This window comes from Dama dama, chromosome 19, assembly GCF_033118175.1.
Source record: "Dama dama isolate Ldn47 chromosome 19, ASM3311817v1, whole genome shotgun sequence".
Classification (NCBI taxonomy): Eukaryota; Metazoa; Chordata; class Mammalia; order Artiodactyla; family Cervidae; genus Dama; species Dama dama.
Window position 1 is genome coordinate 59793750 of NC_083699.1, and position 18527 is coordinate 59812276.

The 18527-nt window shown below is 36.9% G+C and overlaps 1 protein-coding gene across 10 annotated transcripts in view; it reads right to left on the reverse strand.

Moving 5' to 3' along the window:
* Positions 1-104: 104 nt before the first annotated feature.
* Positions 105-18527, reverse strand: part of GRAMD1C (GRAM domain containing 1C) — a 104623-nt gene continuing 86200 nt past the window's right edge. For 8 of the 10 annotated variants that reach the window (XM_061167177.1, XM_061167184.1, XM_061167182.1 and 5 more), the window contains 8 exons: positions 14289-14407; positions 12520-12662; positions 11645-11748; positions 10053-10244; positions 8528-8585; positions 6342-6452; positions 5834-5939; positions 105-1775 (listed from right to left, as the gene is read on the reverse strand). In XM_061167177.1, coding sequence (XP_061023160.1) covers positions 1704-1775; positions 5834-5939; positions 6342-6452; positions 8528-8585; positions 10053-10244; positions 11645-11748; positions 12520-12662; positions 14289-14407 — 905 coding nt within the window. In that variant the 3' untranslated portion in view covers positions 105-1703. The other 2 variants (XM_061167178.1, XM_061167187.1) reach the window with 2 other exon arrangements.

Sequence of the window (18527 nt, forward strand, 5' to 3'; positions counted from 1 at the left end):
AATTTTGCACAATTTTTTTTTTAAGCGTGCCGGCCCATGTATATGTTTTCACTGAAACGGTTTCTAGTCTGGGGAGAGTTTGACAGAAAAAGAAGAAAAACGACTTAGACATTTTGGATTTTATTGATACTCAATTTACATAGGCTCGAATACAGTTAATTGAATTCTGCACATATTTAGTCATAATTTATAAAGCAACTTTGGTAACTTTCTTTTGAGGTATTTTATGAAGTACAAGTTTTGAGGATACATCACAAATATATTCAGCTTCTCATTGACCATTTTTGTGAACTTAACAGAGAACAAGTTTTAGAATGACAATCCAGTCATTCTTGCTCATAGTCAGACACCTCATAGATCCTCATCATAAAACCTCCAGGTAGCTACACTGGTAGGTAAGTTAGTTGGGATTCACCCAGAGAAACCTGGTTCTCCTCTAATCCAGTCAATACTTTTCTTTCTCTGTGAGCATCACAAAAATGACTTTAGCAATCCCATGTGGCTTGAATGACTCTGGGCAAAAAAAAACATTTAAAGGCAATTGTTATTCAAACAGTAAGAATATATACAAATTATTCTGCAATGTCCCTCTCTTGTTCCAGAGACATAACTTCTATTAAGACACATATCCCTAACAACTTTGAAAGAGCCAAAGCTCATGTCTGATTTACAACTTGTCAGTGCACTTGTATTGGGAGATAATGCCCCCCAAAGTCTTCATTAACGAGTTAAAGTTTTGTGTCTGGCTTACAACTAACTGACTATAGCCACACACACATGAATGAGTAAATAAAGCCATACGTGGCTACTGAAAAGTAATCCACAAATTATTTTCAACCAGATGGCTCATTTCCATCATAAAAGTTTGCTAAGCTGAAGCCAAGCTTAGTTCAAGTATGTATTTGCTCTGACACTAAAACGCCCAGGTTTTAACATAATCTTTTTAAAACTCAGAGCACAGTTCTTCATTTTGAGGGTTGGTATACTATCTGCTTCCTTTTCTGAAGTGGACTCTTCTGCCATTTGATGTATGAAGAGGCAAGATAACTGCACCTCTGACAGCCCCCTGAAGAAACACTTACTTCCTTCATATACAACATGGCTGAAGAATCTTTCAGATAATCATCAACATGCAGATTCAAAGGTTCAACTATTGAATTTACTTGCTAAACAAATGAAGACACTGTAATATTTACAGTACACAAAGCTATGTTATAATATATGCCTGAAAACTGATAATAATAAGTTTTAAAAGATAAAAGATAATAATGATTTAGAGGTTTCTTCTGTTGTCTTCTTTATCCTCTTTAATGTTTACCTGTGAAAACAGTCTAATGGATACATACTAATTCTGTGCTAACAGATAAACTTAAAGCATCAAACTTCAAACCTCACTGTGAAAATGAGGCCATACCACTCAGTTCTTTTTGTGTCACAAAACTTCAAATCCACAAAATATTTCACGCTTCATTGGAGAAATTCACAGCTTAGAATTATGTATAAGAACTGAAAGGATGGATTCTTAAGGCCATCGGAGGCTAATTCTCCAATAAGTGTTATTAGAAAGAATGTTCATATTAGATGTATGAATAATGAAAAATATTGAAATGTTCCTGTGACCATTCAGATCTTTCATCTTCTGGTTTTCTTCAAGATGTTGTCTTTTGGTTCCACATATCTCTACATTTTGGTCCTTAAGATCACTAGCTTTGGATAGTCTTGTTCTTACTTAGTAGATCAAAGGTTCTCTGAAGCATAATAAGTGAGCTCTTCAACTGCAGAGAAAAATTTTCAAAATCACATTGTTTATATTTTTCTGATTATTTGTATGCCAGAAGTTTGCATTTAATAAAATTGTCTATACTGATCCCCAAATAAAAGACTGATTATAAAATGCCTTATTCCTTAGGTTATCTGTCAGTGTGAAAGGGCTCTTCCAGTTTGCTGCAGTACTGCACTTCTTCCTATGACACACTGCTTTGTGCTCTACCTATCAATAAGTCCATTCATCAGAAGATCCAAAGTGAAGAGCTTATTTTCTGAAATGGTTTCTGAAGCTGCAGTGGTCTCCCCACCACCCCCTAAACAACTCAAGTTCCACTCCAGGCCTTTGTTTGCTACTCTGCTCATGTTCATCTTCACCTATCTAAAACTGAGCCATTCCCACTGTTTCCCCTAATCATCCTGCCTCTAAACTCCTAAATTATTACTACTTACTTTGATGCTTAATTTTGTACTTTTTAAAGTAGTCTTTATCATACACATGGACATCTGATATCTCTAATAAAATTCTAGACAACTTATTGAGAGCAATAATTATGTCTTATTCTTTTTTGTAGTCATTTTTTAATTCATTCTTTCAACAAATATTTTTTGTTCACCTGTTACATGCTGGGCACTATGCTAAGTCCTGGGTATATAATGGTGAACCAAATAGGCACTGTTCCTGCCTTCATGGAACTCACAGACTAGTGAGAGACTCAGAACCAAAACAAATAATCTCATCCATAAATATACACTTACACACTATATGATACAAAGTTTTTCACTGGAACAACTGGAAGATGATAGTATCATTTTTTGAAATTATGTCAACTAGCAGAGAATTGAGTTTGGCTCAGGATGAAAATTGGATTCTATTTTAGACACGACCAGTTTGGGGCACCTGTTAGCATCTAGGTAAAGACACCAAGTCAGCAAGTGGCTGTATGAGTCTGGACTTGGAGAAGAGGTCAAGGTGAGATAGATGCTTTGGGAGCCATTGGTGTGTGTGGTATTCTAAGTTAGGGAAGCAGCTGAGATAACCTAAAGGGCAGTACAGGAGAAGGGAAGGGATTCTAATGTAAAGCCTGCAGTACTGGGCCAGGATGAGGTCAGGTAGAGAAGATGGTTTTAACCAGCAAACAGCAGTTTTACACTATGCTAAGTGAAAGAAGCCAGGCATGAAAGACCATATATTATATGATTCCATTTATATGAAATGTCCAGAATAGGCAAATCCATAAAAACAGAAAGTAGATTAGTGATTACCAGGAGCTGAGAGAGTGAGGGATGGGAGTGACTGCTCATGACTACAGGGCTTCTTTGGGAGATGATAAAAATGCTCTGGAATTAGATAGTAGTCCCTTTTCATTAGTATAATTATTGATATAATTGTGTTTAAGTCTGTTATTACTGATGTTCTTTAGTCACTAAGTCATGTTCAACTCTTTTGCGACCCCATGGACTATAGCCCTCCCCCCATCTCCCCTAAAACTCCTCTGTCCATGGGATTCCCCAGGCAAGAATACTGGAATGGGTTGCCATTTCCTTCTCCAGGAGATCTTCCCAACCCAGGGATCGAACCTGTGTCTCCTGCATTGGCAGGCAGGTTCTTTACCACTGAGCCACAGGGAAGCCTGTGAGATGGTTAGATGGCATTACCAACTCAGTGCACATGAATCTGGGCAAACTCTGGGAGACAGTGGAAGACAGAGGATCCTGGTGTGCTACAGTCCATGGGGTTGCAAAGAGTCAGACACGACTTAGCAACTTAACAATTAGATAGAGGTGATGGTTGCACTACCTTGTGATTATACTAAAAATTCTTTAAAAGGTGAATGTTATGGTATGTAAGCTATTTCATAATAAAGCTAGGTTTTTTCATGGTTCTAAAGAAGGGAAGATTAGATATATTTCAAGAAAGGGATGGTCAGCTCTGTCAAATGCAGGCACTGTAAGATGAAAACTCAGAAAAAAGGTACATTAACTTTAAAAGTCAGAGGCTACTGGGAGCTTAGCTTGGGCAGTGTCAGTGGAAGAAATCAAGGCAGTGCGCACTGAAGAGGGAATAAGTAGATTAAATACATGCGTCCAATTTTGCTCCCTCCTGCAACCCCACCAAAAGCACAGTAAAGGCATTTTTTTTTAAAGGCATAAATCCATGAGGTTGGGGGGAGGGGGGAACAGAAAGGCAAGAGCAACATGACTTTGGAGACTGGAAGGAAGAAGGACGACTTGGCAGCCCTGAAAATGCTGAATCCCAAGCCAACAGTAAAGAAAGTTGAGAACCAAACGAATCTACCCTGAAGAATCCTCAAAAGCCTCAGGAATTGACAGGCACCTTTGGAAGTGGGAATAAAGAGGAACTGAAATAAGAATGACTGGGTGAACTTTTGGACATGTGGCCTCTCCTACTACCTGGGCGGAAGTCTGAAGTCCTATTTTCTGGAGAGGATAAACAGACGATCTCTGGCAGTCTGGCCAGGAGGATGCCAAAACATCAGTAAAGACAACAGTACTGACCAAGAATAGGGACTACACAGTAACATGTACACTGTGCTCTCGGATTGTCCCATCGCCCTGCCCCCTCTATCCCTCTGCTCTCAGTCAGCTCCTAAAATGCGGGCAGCCAGCCCTTAATCCTTCAGGGAGGAGACTGAAAGAGTCCTCTGTGGAAACTGACCAGTCCAAGAGTAAAGACCTAAAGATGCTGACATGAGGATTTCTTAACCAACAGGCCAGCCAGATCTACTGAGAAGTTAAGGGTAGACCAGCCCAGCTCACACATTAAGAACTTTGGATCCACACAGGCGGACAGCAAAAGACTACAGACATCTAAAGTAATCCCCTACCCTAAGGACAGAAATCAAAAGAGGGGGAAAGGATCTTGCTGGAAAGCGGGTATGAAAGAAGAAGAAAAATATATATTTTTTTAATTATCAGTAACATGATCAGAGAGAAAGATACTATAGCCACTTAAAAAGTTCACAATTTCATTTAAAAAAAAAAGAAAATTCAGAGAAATTTGAAATTAAAAATTAGCAAAAACTGAAAAACTCAGTAGAAGAATTTGAAGATTAAAAGGAAATTTCTGGAAAGTAGAATAAAAAGGCAAAAAGATGGAAAGCTGGAAAGAAAAGCTAAGGTTAGACAACCTATCCAACAGAAGGCCAATGCCTGATTACAGGCACTATAGAAATCTCTACTTTTCAATTCTGAAAAGTTGTTATTTGCTTATTATCTAAAATATATTTATTTCAGTCCTTGTTGTTGTTCAGTCACTAAGTCATATCCGACTGCTTTCGACCCCATGAACTGTGGCACACCAGGCTTCCCTGTCCTTTACTATCTCCCTGAGTTTGCTCAAACTCATGTGCAAAGAGTCAGTGAGCCTTGAAAAGTACACAAATCTTATATTATAATGGGAGTATTAGTCTTTATTTTTCAAAGGTAATCCTAAATTTTGATTCATAGAACCAAGCAGCACATATTGATGACAAGAGAGAACGCTTATAGAAAACAGCAAAATAACTTATGTATTTATTCTTCAATGGGGAACTGGTAAAATAATTATGCCACACATGTACAGTTGAATTCTATATGCTATTAAAAGAAGAAGTGCTTTATATGCTGATATAGAAGTATCTCCATGATACATGGTTAATAGATAAAAACAAAATAATGGACAGTGTATATAATATCTACCATTTCTATAAAAAGAGCTAATTTTTTTTTAAAGAGCTAATGTTAAGCATGAAATCTTATATAGAAGGATCAATTAAAAGAATGAGGTAGATGTGTACATACTGATATGGAGACACCTTCAAATATATTACTAATTGAAAAAAGGAGGGTATGCAATGGTAAGTATAGTATATCTCCATTTTTTAAAAGAAGTATTGATAAAAGTAACTATATACACAAAATGCATAATCCAGAAATTGGCAAGGTTAGATGCCTCTAGAAGGGGGATTTATTCAAATAACGGTATAGTGAATATTCTCTCACAGCCAGAGAAGCAGCTGAATCACTGGGATGAGTACCAAGTACCATGGCACACAGAGGTACCAACCTGTTCCAGCATCACCATGGAGTCCCGGAGCACTCGTTTTAAGCGATGGGCCTGGCCTTTGCTCTTTTGAACAGCTTCCGCTCTTGACACCAAATCAGAGGCTAAACTGAAAGAAAAATACCATCTTAAAGATCAGGAAATAGGGACTTCCCTGGCAGTCCAGTGGCTAAGACTCTGCACTTCCAATGCAAGGGGCCCAGGTCTGATCCCAGGTTGGGGAACTAGATCCCACATGCCACAGCTAAGAGTTTGCATGCAGCAACTAAAATATCCTTCATGCTACAACTAAGACCTGGCACAGCCAAATAAATAATTTTAAAATTTTTTGAAAGATCAAGGGAAAGGCTTCTAGCCTTTTCCAGAAATCATTAGCCCCATAAATTTGCAGGTAAAACAAAACAGTGTATGACTAAAGAGAAGTTGGCAGACCAAACTCTCTAAAACTGGACTTACATTTTCTGCAGCACAGGAATTATTCAAGTAATAGGTTGTGGAAAGGAAAACTTACTTTAAAGATTTTTCTTCTTGGAGATGAAGACGGTAAAAGGACTGAGCAGCATATTCTATCTTTGACAACTTCAGAAACAGCATCACATTCAGCAAAACTAGCAACAGCAAACTAGACAGAGAAAATCAGACCTGGTTAATCCACTCTCATTCAGACCTAAAGCATTGCTAATGCAGGAGAGACACGCAAAAGCTTCAAAAATGCATATTACCCAGACTAGTTTCCAATTAGTTATTATTTAAATTAATTATTCCTATTTTATTGTATGAAATAATAACTTTAAGTATTAAGTGGATGTTGAAGGAAAAGTTGGAAGGTAACTAGTGACAATGAAGTCCTCAAATAAGCAGGTTGGGATTGTCCCTGACGTCTCTCCTCTCTGCCAGGAATCCTAACCAGTGTTGATGTGCAACCACCAGCCTAGAAATCTACCACGTTAGCTTTCAAGATCTATTTTGGGGTGCTTTTGTCTTAAGCAATTACACATGCATAATACTGTACTTCGGAAAGGAAATGAAGATCAATATGGATTTGCTCTTAGATAGATCGTTAAGTACCTCTTATTTCCAGCGGAAGCAAAAACAAATGCACATTCAGCAAAAATTCCTTCTGGTTCAACTTAGACAAAGTTTCAAATCCCAAACAGATATCAATGGTATCATATGTAAAATGCTACTTGTTAAATACACTTACTTTGTTGGTATTCACAACAGCATGTCAAGTGAATGAATGTATCTCATTACATATACATGCAAATACATAGGTGGCATCATATCTCATTTTTTCCTGTTAAAATATTGACTTGCCTTAAAATATACAGTATTCACTTTTACCCATCCTGAAGATGAAAACTAAGGTAGTAGAGAAAAAATGAAATCTATGAAATGGCATAAAAATCAACATTTAATATCTGACTATAAATTTTCTGCAAAGTGATACAAAAGATCACAGATAATATATACTATTCAAAATTGTCACAGCAAATCAATTTAAGCAGAATATGAAAAGCTTTTATAAAACTTGAAGGTACAACAAACATTTTCTATGTTCTGAAGTCTATAATTAGAAAAAAAAGGCTGATATAAGAATTTCTTTCCAAAAAATATATCGAGAGAGTATCATCCAGTCAGAACTAATTCAATTAAATCTGATGGACTACCCCATGATCCAAGTATAGCCATGGAGATAGAAAGTGAAAAGTGAAAGTGAAGTCACTCAGTTGTGTCCGACTCTTTGCGACCCCGTGGACTGTAGCCCACCAGGCTCCTCTGTCCATGGGATTCTCCAGGCAAGAATACTGGAGTGGGTTGCCATTTCCTTCCCCAGGGGATCTTCCCGACCCAGGGATCGAACCTGGGTCTCCTGTATTGCAGGCAGATGCTTTAACCTCTGAGCCACCCAGGGAAGCCCTAATGGGAGTCTAAACATGACTGACAGAGAAGATTCCAAAAGAATACCCTGAGATTCAGACTAATTACTCCAGTATTTCTCATCCTACAATCCTCAGATTACTTGCATCAGAATAACCTATGCAGTGTGTTTTAGAATACTACTGATTCTTGATCCCTACTGAAGACATACTGACTCAATCTGTAGTATTGGAGCTGAGAAATTTATGTTTAATATTTTTTTTAATTTAGTTTTAAATTTTATTTATTGGCCATGCCATATGACTTGTGGGATCTTAGCTCTCAGATCAGGGATTGAACCCAAGTCCCCTGCATTGGAAGCACAGAGTCCTAACCCCTGGGCCACCAGGGAAGCCCTGAAATCAGTAGTTTAGCAAGTGATTCTTACGTATAGTAAAGGATAAGGACCACTGGTCTAATATAGTAGAGTAAAATAGCATTTGGGGGATTTTACCAGCCTGCATATATCAATATTCCCTTTAAGTTTATGGCATATCCCTAAAAACCTATGATGGTAGAAACAAATCAAATTAATTTAAAAAACAAAAACATTTTCTGAATGTGTATTTGGTATTCCCTCGAATTTAATAGTTCTTCTGAAAATCATTCAAAAACTACCAGACTGAAACATATAAAATTACTGTTTCTGTAGGCTAAAATTGGTCAAATAGTAGTAATATCTATACAATAATATACAAATATTTTCAAATCTTTTTGAAAACCATTAAAAGATAAGTGAGGGCACAAGCAAAATAAGCACTCAACACAAATACTTACAAAATACTCATCACCACAATAAGGATGGTGTTATAGCTTTCAATTTCCTTTTTCTTTCCTGCAAATTACAAAAACAGAAGGCTATCTGAGATTCAGGGTTGTGATTACAAGTGGTAAAAGTTTAACTTCATTTGAAAAATACTGGAGAAGAAATTTGTAAAATTATTTGTAAAGACACAGTGAGTTAGGGTGAATTCCCTGCACCCTTCTTTGACTTCTGATATTCGAAGTAATAGTAAACAAATCTACAAAAAGAAACCTTATATCAGTTCTGCAAATTTGACCTATATTACAAATTAATTTGTTCTAAAATTAAATAAGCAATCTAATATATCATGAATGATCTCTAAGTTTCATCTCTGCAAATAATATTTGAGCTAGTTCTATGTATATAATGCTTCGCTCCTTAAAAAAATTTTTTTTGAAATCATCCTCCCCTGTTCTCTGTTGCCCAAATTTTGTTGCCAAATCCCAAAATTAAATAGCCATTAGGTTTAAATGGTAGAAAAATATATTCACACTAAGGTGTTGGAGAAGACTCTTGAGAGGAGATCCAAGCAGTCCATCCTAAAGGATATCAGTCCTGAATGGAAGGACTGATGCTGAAGCTGAAACTCCAATACTTTGGCCACTTGATGTGAAGAACTGACTCATTTGAAAAGACCCTGATGCTGGGAAAGATTGAAAGTGGGAGGAGAAGGGGACGACAGAGGATGAGATGGTTGGATGGCATCACCGACTCTATGAACATGAGTTTGAGTAAGCTCCAGGAGTTGGTGATGAACAGGGAAGAATGGTGTGCTGCAGTCCATGGGGTCACAAACAGTCGGACACGACTGAGTGACTGAACTGAACTGAACTGAAAATATAAGCCTTAGAAGAGGATCTGATAATGTAGAAGGTTGAGGATGTATAACAGCTTCTTATTTCTGAGAGGGAGGGTGTTACAGTTAGTAGAGACAAGATGTCTTCAAAATTAAATTCAGAGATAATAAAAGTCAAATTCTATCTCTGCAATTTTACTGAGCTGGCCCTGACAGTATATAAGGATTAAAAGCATACAATCATTGTAGTGGATTCAAGGGTAGAAATCAAATGTCTATAAATGCCTGGCAGGAAATTAACGAATGAAGCATCCCTCAGTGGGTGACAGTGATGGGGACCGGTGACCTGGCAAAAGTACACACTCGGTTACATGAGGCAGGGACTGCTAAGCTCCAACTGATCGATTGCTGCTCTGAAGGCATGTGGGCCCAGGGCTGTCAGATCTGAGTTTTTATATAAAAATGTCCAGTTTTTAAAATACCATGTAGGTCCAGTACAGTACTTCTATTGGCCACACGCCTGCCATTTTGCAACTGCTCCTTTATATTTATATATTACTGAGTTTGACAAATATTATCAGAAGAGAAAAGCAGCCCTCCTAACCGACCTGTCTCATAAACAAGAGGCATACTCTGCTTCATATAAGTAAACCTGTAAAGAAAAAAAGAGCTTTCATCTTTGTTTACCAGATAACAGCTACCTGTAATATCCCCTTTGGCCTCTAAACTCATATCTCCAGAAGAACGCTGAGAAGAAAGTTTAGGAGCTGTTTCTGCTGTTCTGTTGAATGTTCGCCTTCTCCTTCGCAGGCCAGTAAGTTTTCCAGGGTCTTCCATGGACTGATTTACCACAGATTCTTCCATTAACAAATCTGATTCTAAAAAAAAATAATCTTTAGATAGTGGAGAAATCTCAGCTATAAGATACAGAAAGGTTGGTTGTTGTTCTCAGTTTGCTTTTTTTTTAAGCCTCGGTAACTTTTACTTAATAGTTTTACTTAATAGTTAAGCCTTGGTAACTATTACTCAGGTTTCTTATGGCATAGATTCAAACTTTACTCTTAATGAAAAGTTATGGAGTGTACAGTGATCCCATAATGAGGCTTCATTATTCTAGGAAGAATGAACTGTATTAATTTATGATGGGAACCATCAGAACAGATTTGCCATGTGCCATATTAAATATTAATGTAAAGATTTCAGTTATGGAAACAACATGCTACCCACTTACATTGGGTCCCTAGAAAGATTTCCAAGATAGATTATAGCACTTGATCATCAATCTCAAAAGAAGCAGCAGCATACAATAGTTCTAATTTACAATGAAAGCTTGCAAAAAAAGGAAGCACTGGTAAAGAAAGTCTGCAAACAATCTAAAAACTTTGTTTTTCTCAGTTGTTTTAACCTTTCCCTTCACCAGATTTTTCATTAGACGTTCATTATCTACCAGCCAAACTTATCTTTGAGTTTCTCTTTCCTTACTCGTGATTTGCAGTTTAATAATAAAACAGCCAGTGAGAAAGCAAGGAAAATAAATAACCAGCAAACTGGCTAGTAAAGCCTTAAATTACCCTAAGGTTATTGGCCACCACCTTTTCTTTAACTGAATTAATTACATTCATGTATGTGTGTATGTGTGTGTGTGTGTGTGTGTATACATATATATATATGATACATATATATATATGCTTTTTCTTCATGTACATTTTAAGGAATATCCAAACAGAACAACTACATCACTTCCCCTCCACCACCTCCACCAAATCCATACATGTTCATGGTCCCATGGCTAAGTGGGCCTGCGTAAACCCAGGAGAGCTACGTCGGTAAGGGAGGTATGGGCCTGAGGACTCTCCAGACCTTCTTTGTGAGCACAGTGCATGTTTATGATCAAGTCCCAGCCCCTCACTGCAGTCAGCTTCCTTGGCTCCTTGCAGAGGAAGGGAGTGTGACAGCTCCTAACTGTGTGATCCTGGAAAAGCCACTTAACCTCTCTCTCTCTCTTTTGATATTTCTTCTTTAGTAAAATGGGGGAAAAAAAGGTTTGCAATGAGTTAATATTTATAAAACACATAGGGCAACATCTGACATATCATAAGCATTATATAAGTGTTTGGTAGATCAGTGAAAATTAGAAGTTTTTAAACTTTAAGTGTAACAGTTGGAACCACTTCAGTAAGAGTCATTCCAATGCCATCTACCAGTTCCTACTATGAATCCAATTGAAGAATCCACCCATTCTGTTAATAAATGCCATCCTTACAAAAATAGATAAATCAAGAAATTTACAAACCAAGCTGTTTAAAATAATCTGCCAGCGAACTCCAGGAATTCTTCTCAATTAAAGATTTGACAAAAGCCCACGGTTGTTTTTTGTATTTCAAATCTGTTGAAACTCTAATGAATAAGGAAGAAAGAATAATATTTAATTTACAAGATTTAATCACATTATGAACGTTGTAGTTAAACGTAGGAATGAATTCAGTGGAAAGCCAAAAGGATGTAAAGTCACTAAGACTACAAAAAAAGAAAAAAATTGTTCACTGAAAATGAATTCTTTAAAAAAATTACTGGGAGCTGCTAATAATTTCATCAACTTGGCATTTTATTTCTTTGCTTTCTCAAACTCTGAATTTTCTTTATTTAAATAGCAATAAAGGCTCAAAATAAATTAAATTTCCTAAATGCCTTGTATAAAAAATCTCTAGTGGTCATACCTTAGCTGAAAGTCACTACACTAGCTGAGACTAGGGCAAGTGCATGATGAGCCCAGCACCACCTTCAACACACTGACATTTCTGGTCTATCACTGCAACAGAGCTGTTTACTGCCCACCACGCGCTCCTCAAATCTCCCAGCCCCCTTGCCATTAAACAGGGTCCTGGGACCATTCTGGCCACTGGACTGTGAGCACAACTCTATAGCTCTCTCTCTTCTGGTAGTAACTGAAATGATACATATTCTGGATTATGCAGCCCCAAATGTCAAAGCCCCATCAGCCTGGGTTCTTGAGTGAGGCTTCCTACCCTTCTGCTGACCACCAGTGGACACGCAAAGCAAGAAATTAAGTTTTGTTGTGTAAAACTGCAACTAAGATTTCAGGATTGATACGTTGCCAGCATACAATGTAGCCTGTCCTGACTAAAACACTCGTTTACAGTAGCTTACCTCAGTCGGCATTTCTGCTTTGAAGATCGGATGATACAGTATCTGTTGAGAGTATAGAAGTAATCATGGTAGGGGACATCGTGTGTGAGCACTTCTGCATCTACCAAATAAAACTGTGCTTCCCGACTTTCTTTATACAGTCTCTGCCAAAATAAGATGAAAATTTTTTGCATGTATATGTTTAATACATCAAATTCCCTGCCAACTTAAGAACATGTATACCAGAATTCCTTCTCACAAATTACAAAAAAACATGAGGAGCCTATATACAAAGCCAGAAGGGCCTCCACATTGCTATGTAATCTACAAATTGAGAAGAAGGGATGTGCAGAAATAGTATTTGCTGCCTCTCTGTTATTTCATTGTATAATTTTTTTTACCTTCATTTTAGGCATGCATAAGAGAAAGGAACTACATGATCTCTCATCTGTGTTAGCAGTTTATTAAGAATTTCAATTGTTCCTGGTAGAGGAACAATTCAAAAATCAATTAAACAAAGCCAGGACCCCACCCTAAAATTCATTAAAGTTTAATAAAAACCACTCTTCACCAGAAAAATGAAGGAAAGGGACAACCAGACAAAACACTGCTTTCCCTAAATAGGCTTTGAAGTGGTTGCTGGCCAAATCTTTCTCATTTTAACCTTACCTATTCTATTTATCCTCTAAAGTTATCAAAGACTCACAAATACCAAAAAAAAACTTCTCTTAAATGTTTGGAAATCTTTGGAAGAGAAAATTTTAAGTTCTTTTGAACACTGATGGGCAAAACCTATGATAGCACAACTAATTCAGATGTTAACAGATATTTTCTAACTCTGTAGAACAGATTACTATACAGATATACAGTACTTCAACAAAACTCGCCAAACATAAACCACAGTATATGACAGTGCCATGCTGGTCACAGAGTAGACAGAGCATTAAATACCTAACATTCTCTTACTCATATGTCATAGCAGCCATCTAGTTATTTGGCCATAACCCTTGACACGATCCTGTAAATCAGATTCCAATAGTGTTCTGTTTTTTAAAAAACACTTATTATGAAAAGGTTCAAATATACACAAGAGTAGAAATGAACATTACACAATGAACCCTCATCAGCTCATCAACCAGCTTCAGTATTAACTCACAGCCAGTCCTGTTTCATCTGTATCTCTCCCCACATTCCCTCCCTCCACCTTCATCTTCTGCCTAGCTACTTTTAAAAGATATCCTAACCACCAATATAATTTCATCCAAAAATACATCAGTATATTTCTTTATCAATTGCTCAGTAGTGGTGGTGGTTTAGTCAGTTGTGTCTGATTCTTGTGACCCCATGGACTGTAGCCTGCCAGGTTCCTCTGTCCTTGGGATTTCCCAGGCAAGAATCCTGGAGTGGACTGCCATTTCCTTCTCCAGGGGATCTTCCCAACACAAGTATCGAAACCACGTCTTCTGCATTGTAGGTGGATTCTTTACCACTGAGTCACCAACGGATTCCCTAAAATTCCTCAGTATATCCCTTTAAAAGATAAATACTCTTTGCTTTAAAATATAACAACTATATCATTACAGAATATAGAAATGAACAATTCCTTAAATCTCAGAAAAGCCTTTTTACAGTTGGCTTGTCTGAATTAGGATTGGGTTGATTTGTTTATGTGCCTCTTAAACTCTTTTAACCTGTAAACAGTCTTGTAATTGGTGACTAGGACCTATGACAGGCATCTTTTCTCTTTCTACACACATGGTTCTTTTGGAACACTGGCAGCATAGACATACCTGCTTTTCAGTGGCCGTGGTACACTTTCCAGTTAGTGGATTGTTAAGGACTATAGTGTAAGTCATGGTTCTCAGCTGGTCACCTCCAGGTTCCACATTCCAAGGGGTAGATACTACATCTAATCACAGCAAAAAAGAGTTAGTTAAAAGAGTTAGTTCTAGAAATTTGAAGGGTACGGCTTGTAATGGAATTAAAGAGAGAGTTTTTGAACTATTTAAATTTTTATTTGTGACCAGTTCTAACTTCCTTATAACTGTATTATTCATTTAACATTAAAGAAGAGTAAAGTCACATCAGGCACTCTTCTTGCATGTGACATACACCTCATCTCTGACCCATTTACTTCTAAATTGTTGTCTATTAAAATATTTTTTCTTTTCTCTAGAAGATAAAATTAAAAGCGTATCATCAGTGGGCTTCTTTTTAAAGTTCCCAGTACCTACAAAAAGAAGTAATGGTGTCCACTTATCAGAGACAGAACATTTCAACACGCCCATCATCAAGGACAAGACCGTGAAAGACATTTGTCCTTTATGTAGCAATATGATCTGATCTCAACTTGTGGAGAAATCACATCAATGAGAAATTATACAATGTTAATGGCTTCTCTGCCAAGATCTTTAATCAAGAAGGGGGCAATGGAATATAAATAAACTATATAACCTTTTCTATATGAAGAAAACTCTAGAAAAATCTATCTTTATGCAAGATTTTGTAAAAATTCTCTTTCTTTTGCTTAGCAACAACACAATGAGCAAAAATATACTTAGCACAGAAATACTGTGGTGTTGGAGAAGACTCTTGAGAGTCCCTTGGACTACAAGCAGATCAAACCAGTCAATCCTAAAGGAAATCAGTCCTGAATATTCATTAGAAGGACTGATGCTGAAGCTGAATCTCCAATACTTTGGCCACCTGATACAAAGAACTGACTCATTTGAAAAGACCCTGATGCTGGGAAAGATTGAAGGTGGGAGGAGAAGGGGATGACAGAGGATGAGATGGTTGGATGGCATCACCAACTCTATGAACATGAGTTTGAGTAAGCTCCGGGAGTTGGTGATAGACAGGGAAGCCTGGAATGCTGCATTCCACAGGGTTGCAAAGTGTCAGACACAACTGAGCGTCTGAACTGAACTGAACATCTTTAGAACACAGCACCATATAACAAAGTTCATTTAACAAGCTAACACTAGGAAAATATAGGTAACAGCATTATGAACTCTGTTCAAAGATCTGACTAAGTCACCTAGCACAACTGTTGTTGTTATTTAGTTGTTAAGTCATATCTGACTCCTTGTGACCCCATGGACTGTAGCTTGCCAGGTGCTTCTGTCCATGGGATTCCTCAGGCAAGAATACTGGAATGGGTTGCCATTTCCTTCTCCAGGGGATCCTTCTGACCCAGGGATCAAACCCAGGTCTCCTGCATTGTAAGCAGACTCTGAGCCACCTGGGAAGCCCTACATAGCACAATGGACTTAGGCAATTAGTATATCTGGCTTCTGCGCATCATTATCCTAAAACAGAAGCCTTTATCTAACCTATTACCCATCATCAAAGGAAAGGAAACAAGGCTTTATTATATACTCAATTTTATTTAACTTCTTTCAGTCAGCTAAGCCTAGGGATTTAATGAGGGATCCTGAAGCTGCCTGTTGCTTATCTTTTGCAGAAAAATTTCGCAAGTAAATTAAGCAGGCATCATCTCAAATCATGGGATCTATAATACAGAATTTGTTTAAAAAATGATTTATTTAGGTGTACAAGAGATATAAAATTAATTATAAAATACTTTGTAAAATATCACTTTGGTCATATGTCAGCCTCTTTCAGAAAAATTATACAAATAGTTCACTGTTAACCAGTGACTAAATTTAAAGATATCATTGAATTCTGCCATTAAAACTGCACACTATTCCACAAAGATAAAAGTCTCTCACTTGTATTTTCATCAGTGTTACCAACAAGCCTATTGAATATCACGTGCCAGAACATTACAACATTTTGGGATAGTCAAGCCCCCAATACCTAAGTAAAGTTCATCATAATATAAAGAACAGATGAAGTTATCAGAAAAAATGGCAACAGTATACAGAAAGACATATGAGGCATTTTGATACAATAAATTGAAGTAATCAAAAGCAAAAATTGCAATATAAATAATTCAAGAAACCTTTGATGTAATAAAATTTTAAAATTGGTGAATCTTCACATCCACTAGGATAACTATAATCACAAAAACCTGAAAATAAGAGGTTGGCTAGATATGGAGAAATTGGAACCTTTACGCAGTGCTGGTGGGAATGTAAAATGATGCAGCCACTGTGGAAAACAATATGGCAGTTCTTCAAAAAATTAAACATAGAATTACCTTATGATCCATTTCTACTTCTAGGTATCACCCAAAGGAACCAAGAGCAGGGATTCAAACAGATACTTGTACATCAGTGTTCACAGCAACAGCATCCACAATAACTAAAAAGTGGAAATAACTCAAAACTCCACTGATAAAGGGGTAGGTATACAAAATGCGGCATAAACATACAATGGCTTAGCATTTATTCTTTAAAAGGAATGAGATGAAATCCATACTGCAATATGGATAAACCTTGAAGACATTATGCTAAGTGAAATAAGCAGTCACAAAGAAACAAATATTGTATGGTTCCACTTACATGAGGTAGCTATCATAGTAACTGTGATATTGGAGAAGACTCTTGAGAGTCCCTTGGACTGCAAGGAGATCAAACAAGTCAATCCTAAAGGAAATCAATCCTGAAAATTCATTGGAGGGACTGATGCTTAGGCTGAAGCTCTAATACTTTGGCCACCTGGTACAAAGAACTGACCCATTAGAAAAGACCCTAATGCTGGTAAAGATTGAAGGCAAGAGAAGGGGATGATAGAGGATGAGATGGTTGGATGGCATTACCAACTCAATGGGCATGAGTTTGAGCAAGCTCCGGGAGACAGTGAAGGACAGGGAAGCCTGGCGTGCTGCAGTCCATGGGGTCCCAAAGAGTCAGACACAACTGAGTGACTGAACAACAACAAAAGCATAGTGAAATTCATAGAGGCAGAAAGTAGAATGGTGTTCATCAGGAGATGGGGAGAGGGGAAAATGGAGAGTTACTGTTTACCAGGGACAGAGTTTCAATTTGGGGAAGATGAAAAGTTCCAGAGATGGTGATGGGTACACAACAATGTGAATATACTTCATGCCAGTGAATTGTACACTTTAAAATTATTAAAATGGTAAGTTTTATGTTATGTGCAGAAATAATACCACAATAAAAAAGACTGGTGAATGTAGGTGATGGGTAGGTTTCATTATACTATTCATGCAACTCTTCTAAAGATTTTCATTTTTTCAAAATTAGAAAGTTGAATAAAAAGACTTAAAACTGAGCTTTACATTATAAAAATAGTGTCCTATTTTAAAGAATTTTAAAGAATTCAAATTAAATGATTTTTATTAAAAACTATTAAGAATAATTAGTATAATCATTATTCTTAATAATTTAAAATAAATTTTAATTATAAAAAAATAGATCCAGAAGTAGCTGTTTTAGTGCTGAAATTAGGTTAAATCCACAAATAACTGACCATACTATATTTTCCCATTAAACTCTTAATAGTTTAAAAAGAAGCCTTTGAAACCTGTTCTTAAGAAATGCAACTTTGATTACCAGACAACAAATTCAGAAGACAATAGAATAGTGTGCAATCATAAGCAGATTATCTCTTTGGGGGCAAACCTTCTGACTAATTCTAGGTCTAAGGGCAACATGCCTATAACTATTTATACTTGTGATAAGCCAGAAGCCTTTGTTTGCCAAAGCCATTTATAGCATCAGATGGCAAACACAGTCATCCATACTGAAGCTAGATATGATATCAGACACCAAATGCAGTCGTGATTAAAACAAAAAAAAACTTCATTTTGTACCAGCGTGGAATAACATAGCTAGTTTCCTCTGGGTCTTTCCAGCCATAAAAATGGCAGTGCAATATCAACAGGCATCATCTTAGAAAATTAAGAGATATAAAATATCCAGCTCTTCTGGAATGGCAGATTCTCCAGGCAGACATGAATAGCAAGAAGATACAAAATAGATTCAGAACAGATATAATGTTAAACATGAGCTACTGAGTGAAAAGAAAGATTTATATTCCTCAGGTATTATACATTTTTAAAACTGGAAGAACAGGAAAAAATTAATGATTTTTAAAAA